At 36.7% G+C, this 14,739-nt stretch overlaps 2 protein-coding genes and 1 non-coding gene across 3 annotated transcripts; 2 read left to right on the top strand and 1 right to left on the bottom strand.

Annotated features, from left to right (window-relative positions):
* Positions 1 to 387: 387 nt before the first annotated feature.
* Positions 388 to 8,787, bottom strand: LOC101298211 (DNA repair and recombination protein RAD54-like). The gene is made up of 22 exons (XM_004296024.1): positions 8,688 to 8,787; positions 8,534 to 8,591; positions 7,920 to 8,306; positions 7,550 to 7,636; positions 7,154 to 7,394; positions 6,961 to 7,086; positions 6,810 to 6,866; positions 6,654 to 6,740; positions 6,082 to 6,177; positions 5,865 to 5,915; positions 5,141 to 5,215; positions 4,930 to 5,016; positions 4,445 to 4,536; positions 4,220 to 4,352; positions 3,451 to 3,570; positions 3,240 to 3,353; positions 3,051 to 3,134; positions 2,860 to 2,937; positions 2,726 to 2,781; positions 1,850 to 2,039; positions 1,649 to 1,747; positions 388 to 750 (listed from the first exon to the last, which is right to left on the bottom strand). The coding sequence occupies exons 1-22, from the start codon at positions 8,785 to 8,787 to the stop codon at positions 388 to 390; spliced, it is 2,781 nt and encodes a 926-aa protein (XP_004296072.1).
* Positions 8,788 to 8,985: 198 nt separating this feature from the next.
* Positions 8,986 to 9,058, top strand: TRNAR-ACG. The gene has a single exon. It is a non-coding gene; the product is annotated as a tRNA-Arg (tRNA).
* A 1,141-nt stretch (positions 9,059 to 10,199) lies between these two features.
* Positions 10,200 to 12,299, top strand: LOC101297709 (cell number regulator 1-like). Its single transcript, XM_004294768.1, has 4 exons — positions 10,200 to 10,478; positions 10,606 to 10,677; positions 10,872 to 11,084; positions 12,167 to 12,299. Exons 1-4 carry the CDS (start codon positions 10,271 to 10,273, stop codon positions 12,238 to 12,240), a joined length of 567 nt encoding a protein of 188 aa, XP_004294816.1. The 5' UTR covers positions 10,200 to 10,270; the 3' UTR covers positions 12,241 to 12,299.
* Positions 12,300 to 14,739: the final 2,440 nt, after the last annotated feature.

The following is a 14,739-nucleotide window of genomic DNA, read 5'->3' as shown; positions in this document are numbered from 1 at the left end:
ACAATAATAAATATGCACCAACACTTTGTAAGGAATGTTGCCTACGTGGATTTGGGTGTGGATCGAAAGAAAAATAAGTATGGATTTTTTCCAAAACCACTTTAGAAAATTGGGTGTTACTCTAATTTTCTCTAAAAAAAAGTCATTTATAATTTTCTATCATGATGAGGTATTCTATATGCATTGAATTTTAAATCATGTACTGTTTCTTACAAGTGAAGAAAAACTATATGATAATCTGAGTGGATTCCTTACAACTCATTCCAGGGGGTCCTGATAATATGATTCTGTCTAGTTTTAGTAGTAAAATGATATGAGACACCTTAATTTGTTGATCTATAGAAAAACAATCACATATTAACAATGATAATAATTGTTAGTGAAGATTTACTGAAAATCATCATCATGTTCAACAGTATCAGGAGAAGATCTTTTCTGGGGCAATCGATTTCCAAGAGAGAGTTGAGGCTTCAATGCTATTGAACCCTTTAAAGAAGTTATCCCTGATTTCACAGAGGAGCTTTGTGAGGACTTCAAATGGGCGGATAATGTGCCTCTGGTAGTATTTGCACTCGAAGAAAGAGATTCAAGTGGTTTTCGTTGCCAAGACATCAGCATGGATTTCCGATTCGGGTTTTTCTTTGATTTGAAAATATTCTCTTTTCCTACTTCTCCCTGCATCTTTGAGCTTACCTTTGATTCAATAGGCACAAGCTTCCCATCCACTTGGTTTGTAAAAACAAAAGTAACCTGAAACAACATTTCTTTTGATCTTTCTTTTTCCAAAGGTAACCATTACAATATTTACACAAGCACACGCACACACACATATATATATCATCACTTCCACTAATGGACAATGGTCATGATATCTGTTTTCTGTTTCACAAAATCTTTGTCATTTTTACAAGAATGCCAAATGCAGCAAAATCCATACTGATGTGATCATTTGTTTCTATGAAATATTTAATGACGATAACAAAATCTGAGTTCCTGAGCCTAAGTGAGAAAGAAAAAAGAGGTGGTAGTTATTACCACAATAGACAAGGAAAATTGTATTGTTGAAAATGCTAGTACCTTGTTCACAAAAAATACATGCTGTTACCTTTTAAAGTGTTTATATCATACTTTTTTATCTTAAGCAATGAACAGCACTTAAGAAATTTAGGGTAAAACCTAAAACAATTTTGATAACAAACGCAATTTAAATGGTTAAGTTTGATTCGCATGGCTAACATCAGTGGCGGATATGCTTGAATTAGTTTATCACAATCTCCTAAAGTAAGTTGGTGTTCAAGTTCTAAAAAGATCAAAGAATCCAAGATCAAATATAAAACAACTGGTAACAAAAAGCTCAAAAACCTAGCAGGATGTTGGAAGGTGATGTAAGATTGACTGCAGATTTGAAGCAACATTTTTAGAGTTACTTCCCTTAACTTTTCATTTTCTTTGCAACAAAATTATGTTAAAAGTTTAGGACAAATAGTATAATATCAATTTTTTTTTTTTGAGTGAATGTTAAGTAATGTTTGAAAGCTTGTCACCAGGGGTAAACCTTTCTGACTGAGCTACAGGTGAAACTATTTCTACCACCCTTTATTCAATCAATAACTTAGACATTAAAACTACAAAGATTTATTTATCATACCTCATTGCCAGCTGAAGCCTGGAGAATAGCATCGGGTACTGAAGTAGGGTAGAAATGATGTCCCCAGTTACTTAAATCTTCCTCTAGAGGTGTCCCGATCTGAAAAGAGAAAATATTTATGTACAGTTCAGAAATGAAATAATAGAAGGCTATTAGTATAGTATCTATGAACTATGACAACTATGAAATAGATGTCCCAACCTGCTTTTCTGAGCTCTTTAACCTCTGCAAGCATCCAGCAATTTCTGCAAATCCACCTATGTCAGAGATTTCTGGTGAAAACTCACTGCTGTTATGAGTTGATTGGTTTATATCTCCCTCTGCTAAACTCTGAGGTGTATCATGATAAGTTTGACAACGGATGCAATTCATCTTCTCATGCACGTCAGACCTATAAAAAAATTTGTAAAACCCATTAACAGGATGAACTACTGGCATGAAAACGACATTTGACATTTAGTTTAACCAGCATTTCCAAAAACACTCAAAAGGGTAAAATCAATTAGCAAACACAAATACAAAGCTTCATTCCTGGACATAAAATGAACTGTCTAGTACTTTATTACCTATTGTAGAAGAGGTTGCAATGCTGGCTAAATGCTTACATGCACGACCTAGCACTGTTGTGATACATATGCTAAGTTTACTCTTAATTATATCTTACAGTTCTACATGGAAGTTAAGAAACTTCCATCCTATGTATAAGATTCTCAACAGTAGACGTAAAGTGAAAGCAACACTAATCCATATTTACAAATAGATGAATAATGAAAACTATAAACTATTGCTTCTACCAATGAAGTATATGACCCACAGTTACATAACTCAAACAGCCTTTTCATCGAGTAAATTCTTTCTTGTTGTAGATATATAGAGCTACTTTTGTGCAAATATTTTACTATTCAGAAGCAACTGTTTCTTGTACAGATTTTTAATTTACTATAACTAGAGAATACTTTACTGTCTCAATGAACCGCATTTATACGAGTGATCCACAAACGACGACACTTTTTCTTATCTCGTGATGATATTGCAGAAAAGCACAAGACCTGGAAAGGGATTTGAAGATAGAAATACCTCGCGTTTTCATGAAATGTGAACAGATCTCGTAGGTCCTCAATTGAAAGATTCCCCTGGAAAAAAAGTACTTCTGTATAACATACATTTAAAGGGAACAAACAACCACAAAGGAAACAGCTATAAATCCAGACCTGTGCCATTGGGCTATCGGCTTGTTCCTTCTGAATAACTTTTTGAAGTCCTTCTTTTGACATCTGACGCTGGTAGACCTGTTGAAGATCAGGATGATTTATTGAAATTAAGAATCATAAAGAATAATTGCATGATTGTATAAATGCAAAAGGAAACAAATGATAATAACTCAAAGGTGCAACATGAAAACCTTTTCTTCAATTGTTCCAGTACTCAAAAATCTATAAATGTATACTCTCTTCTTTTGCCCATCCCTCCAAACTCTAGCAGCAGCCTTTACATGGGAAAGGTGAAGAAACAAATTAGAATAACTGAAGAGGACTTCATATATTATGATCTCTTCTCCGCTGTACATATACAGTTTAACTTAAGCAATTACTTGTTTATCGTTGGCTGGATTCCAATCAGGATCAAACAACACCAGTCGATTTCCGCCTATCAAATTGAGACCACAGCCACCAGCCTTGCTGCTTAAGAGAAATGCAAATTCATCCTACAAATGTTTTGGTTACAATTATTAATAAGCCCAAATCTTAGGAGAAACATAAAAAGAATTTTATAGAATCTGTATTGCATCAGAAAGTATATACCTTTGAGGGGTCATTGAATTGGTTTACTAACTTCTGTCTTTTACTGATAGATGTCGTTCCATCAAGCCTCAGATATGGGTATCTTCTTTCTCGACACAATTGTGCAAATAGGTCCAGTGTCTGATACAAGACATTACCATACAAAAAGACAACTTAAAGCCTAGTTCCTTCCGCAGAGAAGTTGCTGTAATGAATGTGTGCGACTAAATGTCGAATTGGATATTGAAGTGTTTCCTTATGTAAAAGAGATAGCTTAATTAATTCAAACAGAACTGCAGCATCAGTTAAGAGGCAAGTCAACAAAGGTCAGATTATAAACAGACGCCCATAGACTATAGAGGACTAAAGATGAAAACATCAGATTTCAGGTATTGTATTTACTCTTCTAGGAGTAGTAGACCAAGTAAATATTTTCCATCGAATCATGGATGGGTTAAAAAGGGAAAGAGATGGGCCACAAATCAAATGACTAAAATGATACTTGCACCAGAAATTACAAGCACAAGTCATTTTTAATAAAAGAAAGTACAGAACTAGTCACCAACTTCAGGACTAGTGAAAGATATCAAGGTGTATATAGCATTTGGGCTGTCTTCTAATTAGATACACCAGCGTATTTGAACAAGGACATAAAGTGACCCAACTGATGACATTGATCTATTATTTGCAAAACATATACTGCCTCCAGACCAGAAAGAACAAGAGGCTGAGAAGATACACACACAGTTATACACAGACACTATGTTCTAGAATCATGGCACAGCATTACCTGCGTATAGTTTGAGACAAGGACAATGCGGTCATCAGTCTTGTTTCGTAATTGGGCAAGCAATCGAGCTAAAACTTGCATCTTTCCTGACAGTTCAACCCAAGCTCCGTCTCCGCCAGTCCATGATCCAGATCTAACAACATAAAATAAAATAAAAAGTGATGCATTGAATACAGGAGTTGAATACTGGATTCTCATATTGGGAGAAAAGACAAACATACATACCTTCCAGAGAACATCTGTGGAGGGAAAAAGCGAATACAGTCCTCAAAACCTGAAGTTCCTGGACTTCCACTTTTTATAGTATCATAGATGAGCTACAAGATGAACACCTTTCATGAATGAAAGCAACCCAAACTATAACTTGAAGTAAATAAATGTGAAGGTAGAAGAGGTAAGTAAAAGTCCAATCCTAATGACTATCTGGGAAATTTGTATAATGCAAACTCCCTGAATCCTAAGTCCAATCCCATACATAGACTTTGTTGGATCTCAATTTGCTGTTTCTATTTGAATCAAAAGCAAAAACTAAAAAACAAAGAACAAAAAAAAAAGTCTTTATGTGGATTCTTATAAGTAAACACAATAAAGATATGTTTTAAAAGGAAGATCAAGGGGTAGTAGCAATTAATACCAAGAATCAAATTTCCCAGATTAAATCAAATCATGAATGTGCACGCATATGTGTCAGAATGTCTACATATGCATACCTTTGGGTGATTGCATAGCTTCTTTAGAGCAGTTATATAAGCTAATATTTTTGTTTGCTTTGTGTCTTCTGAGATTGCTCGTTTAACCTGTTTTTGATAGAAACAAACAAACAAACAACCATTTATTGCTCGTTCAATAACTTCAATAGTTCAGCACCTACAAAAAAACTACTTAAGAAACAAAAAAAAGAAAAAAAGAAAGAGAACACACATTTTTAGAATGTATAAAATGGTTATAAAGGTCTAACTGGAGAGGAGTCAACTTGCAACAGACGACTTCAATTATCTGCAAGAGGAGAACAAAACACAGACATTCAGAAGTAACAAACTTCAAAAGGAACACAAATAATATAACTAGTCATGTCTGCACAAAATTTTGACTGTCTCTCTTATAGAAAGTTGAAACTGTAGAGAAGTATATCTACTTGGATGGCCATTAAACTTCCATCATGCTAATGAAAGTAAGGTTTATGGATTAGAAATTATAACACATATAGGAGATAGAGTAAGCAACTTCTATTTTAGATCCACTACAACCACTCCGGTCATAAGTTCCTGTAGTCACACTCACAGGAGATTCTCTTTTGAATTTCATAATATATATTATCCATAAATGTGAATATACATCTGCACTACCTTACCGCAAAGGCACAAAAAAAATAATCAGCACGCATACCCAGGAGTTGATAAGACTTGGAACTCAGAAGGCACATAGTTTGAACATCAAACTTCAAGTGATGGGTCATTGAATATGTTGAAATGCACCAGCATATGCAGTGAAGGTGATAAAATTTGAAAGACAAATAGGACACAGAACCATAGAGGGTATGTATACTACTCCAGTTTATACATGAAACTACACGTGATCGGCCATGAACTATGTTCAGACACACAACATATCCTTAACTTTTTTGAAGTCTAAGATAAGTACATACCTTTGGTGGCAGGTGATTTGAAAGTAGTGCATTAGTCCTCCGCAGTATAAACTGCAAAAGTATATTAAATCATGAACTAAACGCTGATTTGCAAAATTTAATGATATACAACTCCTACAGTTGATGGACTGATACAACTCATTTTAGGAAAGTAGGAACAAATACAGCTTAAGCTATCCAGTAAGCAATCCCCTTTAAGAGCTAAAAATAAGGTTACCTGATTAACTGTTGCACTTAGTTCTGAAGAGCGCTCAAGACCTAGATTCCTCTCTTCTTCACAGGCATTAGGTTCTCTTCCACAAATAATAGGTGCCTTCATAGAATAGGTATGTAAGAACTAAGAACTCATATTCAGGGATTCATACATGAAACAGGTGGGACAAGTAGAAAACGTTTTGTTCATTTTACCAATTTTTTTTTTTTACCAAATTGTAGAAAAGAAATACTGGTTAAATATTTTGCCTATTCCTATCATCAGAAAGAGATAGTCCTCAAACACTTGCAATTCCAAGAGTGTTACTGTCATCAATAATTTGTTATATATATATATATAGATCCAGGGATATAATATATATATATATATATGCGAAAAAAGATATTGCTAGAAAGAATTTATTTTTACACCAAAAGAAGGTATAACTCATTTTAATAAAATTGTTGTTAGCTTTGTTTTGATAGGGAGGAGCAAGCGAGAAACAAAAAGAAACTAATAACAAAGGAAACAATGAACATGATATGAAAACATGCTTCAAGGCCATAAGGGGTACACAGGAAATGCAATCAGCTCACCTCATAGTAGCGACGAAAATGTGCAGCATCACCTAAGATTCCTGGATTAGTGAAGTTGACCATGGCATAGAACTCTTCTAAGTCATTCTGCGTGTTACATATGAAGAGAAATAAGTAACTTGGAATCATGACAAATCATAAAGAGTTGAGTCCTACCTGCATTGGAGTTCCTGACAACAAAATCCTCCGCTTGCATGAAAGAGCAGCCAATGCCTGACAGAATATTCCAAGTATGGTTTCAGGGGGAAATGTCCAAAAATAGTAATAACAATGACAGACAGATAGCCAGAAATTTTAGGCATCACACCTTATTCGTCATCGTCTGATCATTCTTTAGCCTGTGAGCCTCATCACATATGAGAAGGTCACACGATTCACTGTGGCTAAACTTTGTACAATGCATCCGGAATGTCTCGTAAGAAACAATTAAGACCTGAAGTGGATAGATCATAAGTTCAACCTTTACAGATAAATGTCAGACTAAGTTACAGAAATCCTACCTGCAAACGGCTGCGAGTACTTGTGAACTGATTGATTCCAGAAACAACATCATCTCTTGTGCTTTCACATAGAGCAATGAGGTGAACTCTGTCTCCGACCCACTTTTTTATCTCAGCCTCCCAATTGCTCACAAGACTGGTAGGAGTGACTATAATGGCCTTTTTAACCATTGATTTCCCATCAAACCCTTGGTAGAGAAGGGTATAAAGTAATGTGATCGACTGCAATGTTTTTCCCAAACTGCAAAAGTAACAAGTTTAAGAAAACCTCAGGACATGATCCTTAGACCAGACAAAAAAATATATTTGGAATTATTGCATATATAATTCAATAAAAGAGAGAGAGAGAGAGAGAGAGAGAGAGAGAGAGAGAGAGATAGATAGAAAGTGGAGTACCCCATATCATCTGCGAGAATACATCCATTTATATTTGCAGCACTGTTTAATCCCGCAACACAATCAAACATGAACTGAACGCCTTCTCTGCATCAAAACTTCATCTCATGAATTAAAAGCAACCAAAACCATATGAAAGCATCTGGTAAACTTAAACTTTATAGACCCTCTTCAAATTAAGCGACATAATTGACATTTTGGAACTGAAAACATCAAGTTGATGGAGCTTTACAAGGTTCCACTCATGAACAGCTTGACAAAAGTTAAGTTATACCCGTAGCAATGATAGAATGTAGTCATGTGAATGGTTGAAAAATATAACATCCAAAAGAAAAACAAAATGAAATCAGCTTTAGAACCAAAAGAATACCTTTGATGTGGTCGAAGGAAGCGAACAAGCAGAGGGTCCACAACTATCTGCACCATATTAACATCCCCATCCTCCAATTCATCAGGTTGCCACAACACCAAAGGAACAATCCCAGGCGGCAGTGTCACACTCTCCTCCACTATATCCTTCTCACCATCATTAGGCAAACCAGTAACCCTCTCAATAACCGGAACAAAGGGAGCACTGGATGAACCGCCCCAGGGAACAAACCGCCTGCGTGCCGAGAGACGGCGAGCCAGCTGGTCATTTCCATCATCATAGCCTTTGGAGCACGGCGGTTTGAAAGGCTTCCTACAAACCGTAGCTCCTTCCGTCACCGAGAGAACTCGCGGCAGAAGCGGCTGCCTCTTAACCACAAGATTGCCGCTGAGATAACATCAAATGCCGCAAATTTTCAGTTCAATTTCAAATCCGCTAAACCCTAAATTCAATCCACACAGCTCATTTCTTCGAAACATCACCGAAACTCTTAAATTTCTCTCAATTTCAACTATTTTCAAAGCAAACAAGCCCTAGCCAGCTAGAAATTGAAAAACTGCGGAGATTAATTCATCGACCGAAATGAAAACGAGAAACTAGAAATCAAGAGGCACCTGAGGAGAGCATCGACGTTCTTCGATTTGCGATCTTTGGCGGACGGCGGCCGCGGCGGAGAAGGGCGGGCCTTGGGTCTGCGACGATTCTCGCGGACGTCGTCGTTTTGGACCTGGTCTTCGTTTTCGAGGTGTTCTTGTTCGTCATCTTCTTCTTCACCGAGATCCAAGTCGTCTGGGTCAGCGGTGTATTCGTCGCTGGAATCGGAATCGGAGGAATCTGAAAGGGAGATGATTTCTTCTTCGTCTTCCATATCTGCGCGACTTCCACACTCTACAGAAAATAGGGCTCCAATTTAAATACCCGCAATTCAATTTTATGCATTTTTGGCGGTAAAACGTGTGGGCGGCTAGGGTATTGGTTTTGCTGACGTCAGCGTGAACATGGGTCCCTCGGTTGATAGATACTATATTTGATTATTTCTATTTTTCTCAGTCGAGCTTTCAATTGTGACTCCATGGCCCAATGGATAAGGCGCTGGTCTACGAAACCAGAGATTCTGGGTTCGATCCCCAGTGGAGTCGCATACTGTGTTTCAACGATTCTTCTTTTGGAATTTTTTTTAACTACTGTGCTGTTGATTTTTTTAATTAGCACAATTTTGGTTGTTTTCTTTTTTATTTAACAATAATTTTGGACTACAACACTACAACAATTTCCTACCAGATTCTTAAGTGTGAAAGCAAGGATTATTGTAAAGGAAGAAGGATATGATCGAGGTCCTTCCTATTTTATGGTCAACAACACTTGCTAGCTAGATTCCTATATTTCTACAATTTCTCAATTTAATTTTTAATTTTGATCAAATACACACTTAATGTGTTACAATACTGTAAGTCGAACTCACGACCACTCACTTAAAATGAGAGACTTATGTCATTAGACGAAAAGGTACTAGACCAATTTCCTTAATTTGAGACTTACATTTTTTAGAATAGAAATTGACTATCATAAAATTTTAGAGCCTAATTTATAGAGTGAACAAAGTTATAAAAGACACAAGACGGTGCGGCTACAAAACAAACTAAAATATATAGCTTAAAACAACTAAAGAAGGATAGATTGATAATTTTAAAAAGCTGACCGGCCTCGAGGTACCAAATAAGAAGTTATAAGGGGTGGAACTTCTCGATTTTTTAAAAGCTAACCATAAAGAGTAGCTTGTGGAATTCAGACATCTACTGTCCTTTCAGAAAAATGATGCGGATATATTATGAAGCTAAATCTTTGATGTATGCATTTCTAAATCTTCTTGAAATATATTTTTTAATCATTTACTTATCTGATTTTCTTGTTTGTGTTAATTTGACATATCTTATATAACATTTCTAAATGACATGTATTTTTTGAAATATAAAAAGTAGAATCATGTCCTCTTTCAAGGTTTCAGACTGGCTTATGCCATTTTATGATAGTGATACAAAACTAAACATGTAAACTTAAAACAAAACTCAAGTCAATGGAGAATAGTCCAAGTCTCTAAGCCACTTGTCTGCCCTGAATATTCTAGACAACTTCCTGGAATGGGATAATTGGGTATACTTGTACTAGATGAAGAATATAAATCAAGCCATATAGGCTGCTTCCACCAAACTTCTATATATGCGCTCCTATAGCTACAGGCCTGTTGTATATATAGTTGAGAATTACTAGTACTCAAAATGCAAACCTGAATCACTACATAGATCAGCAGGCACTAATTAAGTCGACTAGTAAGTTAAGTAGCTAGCCCAGAAATGTATCCCGCAGCTCCTGACCATGAGAAATATGCAGGTCATGATCATGATCACCATATTCCAGCTGGTCAGGTTCCAGCTATGAGTCCCCATGGTGTACCAAGAGTATATGCTCCTCCATACGTAGTCAATACGGTGCGGTCTACTCGTCATGTAGGAGGGGAGTGGTCGACTGGTCTTTGCCATTGTTGTGATGATCCTGCAAACTGTAAGTGAAAGAGAGAGTCGTCGACGCTGTCGATCTATAGTAAATTGTTATCGAAATATTGATAGTTGATTCTGTTAGGTAATTTGTTTCTAACGGAATACTGGTTTCGATTTGATCAATTTTGAAGGTCTGATCACTTTCTTTTGCCCCTGCATCACATTCGGCCAGATTGCTGAGATAGTGGAGCAAGGTTCCTCATGTAAGCAGCCACTTAACTAATCTCTAGCTACCTGATATTACAGTAAAATATCAAGTCTTATTAGCTAAGGATTATAGGTTAGACGTGCTTCGCATATTTGGCTTTAGTACGTTGTACCACATGCAAGAGATCGAATTCTTATGATCGAGTCTGGTCTAATTAATTTGTTTGATTGATGGTGCTATATATTGCAGCTTGTGCTCAACAAGGAACCTGTTATGGGATTCTTCTTGCAACTACTGGTCTAGCTTGCTTGTATTCGTGTTTCTTTCGGTCGAGATTGAGAGGTCAGTACGACTTGGAAGAATCACCTTGTGTGGATTGTCTAGTTCATTTCTGCTGTGCTACTTGTGCACTTTGTCAAGAATACAGAGAGCTCAAGAATCGTGGTTTTGATATGGGAATAGGTAATTTACACCTTCTTTCTCGATTATTATTTTTGTTTGTTGTTCTTGTTCTTGGTTAACATGTCATACTCTCTTTTGCTAGCTAAAACAGCTATGTCATTAACTTCTGATTGATAAGCTAGCATCTCCCAATAAATTGACCACGACCGACAAGTTAGTTTCATAAGATTAGTGATGTATGCGTCTTAATTTTAGATAATTACAAGAGACGTACGCACAACTCAATATGTCATAATTTTTGGAAGAGAAGACTTATGTCATTAGACCAAACGTTAGTATCTAAAGTGTGATGTTTGAGAAGTAAAGGTCGAGGAAATGGGAGAAGTACGTACGTAGAGTAGAAATGCTCATCATGGCCAGTTAATTGACTAGTATAAGTTTCAAAGAACGTCTGTCTTAGTATGGTGTTGGCTATGTATCTGTAGAGCAAATAAAGAAACAAACGAGAGCGTATCCAGACGTCGAAAATGTGAAGTTTTCCCATGCCAATTCTGGGTTTCATGTTCTAAATACTATGATAACTGCAACCCTAGCTAAATATAAGTGTCAATATTACCTTGTTTTTGAGACATTATAGAACCTGAGGGCTTATTCATCAAGGGACCATATAAATCATTGTTTTGTTCTGTATAGCAGATAGTTTCTGCAGAATATTATTTTCAATCAGTAATGAAAATGATTCTTTCTTATGAAGGTCAAGTTGTTCAACTAGTCCATTACTATCCTTATCCAGACTTATTGTTTATGCAACTAATTATAACCATATATAATTAACTCAGAAAATTAAACAACGACGACTCAAATTAAATTCCAGCATATCGACTAGGTAGACGATCGGGTCAATCTAATTAAGCATCTTCTGCATGCATGTTTGGTACCTCCATCTGATAGAAAACAAATCTATCTCTATTATATGTATCTATCAACATGTTGCTGGGTTTGTACTGAAACTTCATAATGAAATGATATATCTCCATGCATTGACCATTGATTCTTTACGTAATTAAGTTAATAATCGATCTTTTAGTTGGTACGTACATTTCTGGGCGATTAATAATGTTGTTTTGTGGAAAATAATGAAGGTTGGGAAGCCAACATGGAGAGACAGAGGCGAGGAGTTACTCAAGCTCCAGTGGCACCAGGCATGACAAGATAAAAGAGATCGAAGAAGACGAGAAAAATTATGCAGATCTACACTTGTTTGTAATCTATATTCTCAAGCTATTTGATTGATGCTTGTTTGGAGAGTCTGCCCATCTTGTTGGTCTGAACTATTTTAACAAAATTGTACATGTTGTGAAAATAAATAAAATGTACAATTTAAAAAATGAAAAATAATAATTTAAGAACATGAATTCATCCACCCAAGCCTCCAATTTTCAAACCATCGATCCAATTGTTCTTCTCTTCTTATTTATGCTCACAATTAGGGTATATTTATGAAAGCTTACATTAATAGGAAGACTAATTATTTTTTTGAATAGAATAGGAAGACTAATTATATAACCACAATTTGCAGCCATGGGAATCATAGTCATATTATATGATGATCAAGAACTGAAGGTCCATTTTATACAGACCTTATGCGAGAGCCATACTCAATTCGATGTAATTATCAAATTCACCTGTAGTGCTGCTATCAAAGAGTCATTTGTACGAACAGTGAATAGAGATTAACAATGTATGCATATCATGCATATGGCAGCTTTTTATAATGGCATGGCTATAGATGATAGAAATGGCTCCAACACAATCGTTCACAGACTAGCTATGCTTATAAACATGCGCCTAATAAACAACTCGCATAGGCCAAGGAGTTGATTGCGTCCTCCACCACCGGCAATGAACATTGACAAAGTACGCCTGTGGGCACTTGGCTATGGTTGATACAGTTCTGGTGTTTTATGATCACTCGGTTCGCTCTACCTTTTATTTTTACTAGATTGTTTGTCAGATATTTTACGCTAGAGCAACAGGGGAATATTCACATGCACACAAAATGTAATATAGGGTAAATCGAGAAGATAATATGCTTAATTCACATATTTGGCTTTAGTATACGTTCTGTCACAAGAGATGGAATTCTTATGAGTCCGTCTAATTGATTTAATTGTTTGATTGGTGGTGCTATTGCAGCTTGTGCGCATGAAGGTGCACCACAGACTTGGTGTTCCTGCTTCAACATTTTTTCTTGGAGAGAACATGCAGTTAGGATTTTGGAAGATATATATATCCAACGTTTTCCTTCAAGTATTTATAGATTGGAAAATTCAATAACTCATGCTTAAGACCTACGCATTGAGACGGATTGATATTTTCGAATCTGATATCGATATTTTTTGTTTTGTTTTTCAAGTGGCGCCTCCAGAATATGTTTTTCTTTGGCAGCGAGATTATTCAAGATTAATTAATTGAAGAAGGCAAATGCAATTTGGCCTAAACCAAAGAGAATTTGGACCACCACTAATCATGGACGGTTTAAGCTGAATGTAGATGCAGCCTTGCCTTCCGGAAAGTTGCTTCCTACCTAATCGATCATACACATGGTGTGGGGACTGGTGGTGTACTACTGGACATGTCTGGACCTCAGGACGGACCTCCTCAACTTGCTCCTTGTAACTGCAGCAAGTACGTACGTAACTATTGAAGGTGACTGCACTGAGGCATTCAAAGAATCTTTCTGCACAAATCAATTTTGTTCTTCTAGCTAATGGAGGGTTGGCGGATGACGTTCAACACATATTGAAACAAATGCAGCAGGTACAGATAAATTTGTTATGCACTTCGTTCTTGTGATAAGGTATATAGCTCACAGGCTGCTAGGTAGTGTTGATTGATTTTGAGGCAAAATATAACCATATATACTCGGTTTGATCAAGTCTAACATTCCACAGCCAACTCCAATCACAATTTAGCCTCACAATTTCACGTACGCAACCCCCCTCCCCAGCTCCACCGGCCACCAAACACACACACACACACACACACACACACAACATATACGATGCGGCATGATGACGAGCACACACTGGCATCACAATTCGACTTCCACATACCAAAATGTGGAGGAAGAGTGAGTGAGCTAGGAATGGCCACCTCTTTGATCTCCCATCTCGTTGTCCACCAACCATGCATCATACTGTATATATGCCTACCCTTCTTACTCATATACAGATCGAAGCTTCTACAAAGACGGACTGTTATGGACCCTCTTGCATGTCCATGTGCAAACTGCAATTGCGTTTAAGAGATCAAAGGGATAAGATCTACACAACAGATTTATATCTAAGCATAAAAGAGAAAACAAGGGATAGCTGCTGGGACCAAAACCGATAAAGCTAGCTAGCGCTAATCAAGCTACATAATATGAGCGACGAACGCATACGACTCTCAACCACCAGCAAAATCAGGCTGGCTAGTCGCCAGTATTAATCTTTGTTAGGCAACATATAGAATGACCATACGGTCACAATGTGACATACCTATTATTATGTGCACAAGTTGCATGATGAACAAGGTTCAAAGTTCAAACTAATAGATTCGTTTCCCATATCCAGAAAATAACGCAAGGAAAGTTGCATGAACAAGCCAAAAGAAAAAGAAAAACCATAAAATAAAGGTGAGAAAAGGGTTTTAATTAACCACCTCCCCCCCC

Source organism: Fragaria vesca, linkage group LG3 (assembly GCF_000184155.1).
Source record: "Fragaria vesca subsp. vesca linkage group LG3, FraVesHawaii_1.0, whole genome shotgun sequence".
Classification (NCBI taxonomy): Eukaryota; Viridiplantae; Streptophyta; class Magnoliopsida; order Rosales; family Rosaceae; genus Fragaria; species Fragaria vesca.
The sequence above is the reverse complement of the archived record's forward strand: the minus strand, read 5'-3'. Positions and strand labels throughout refer to the sequence as shown.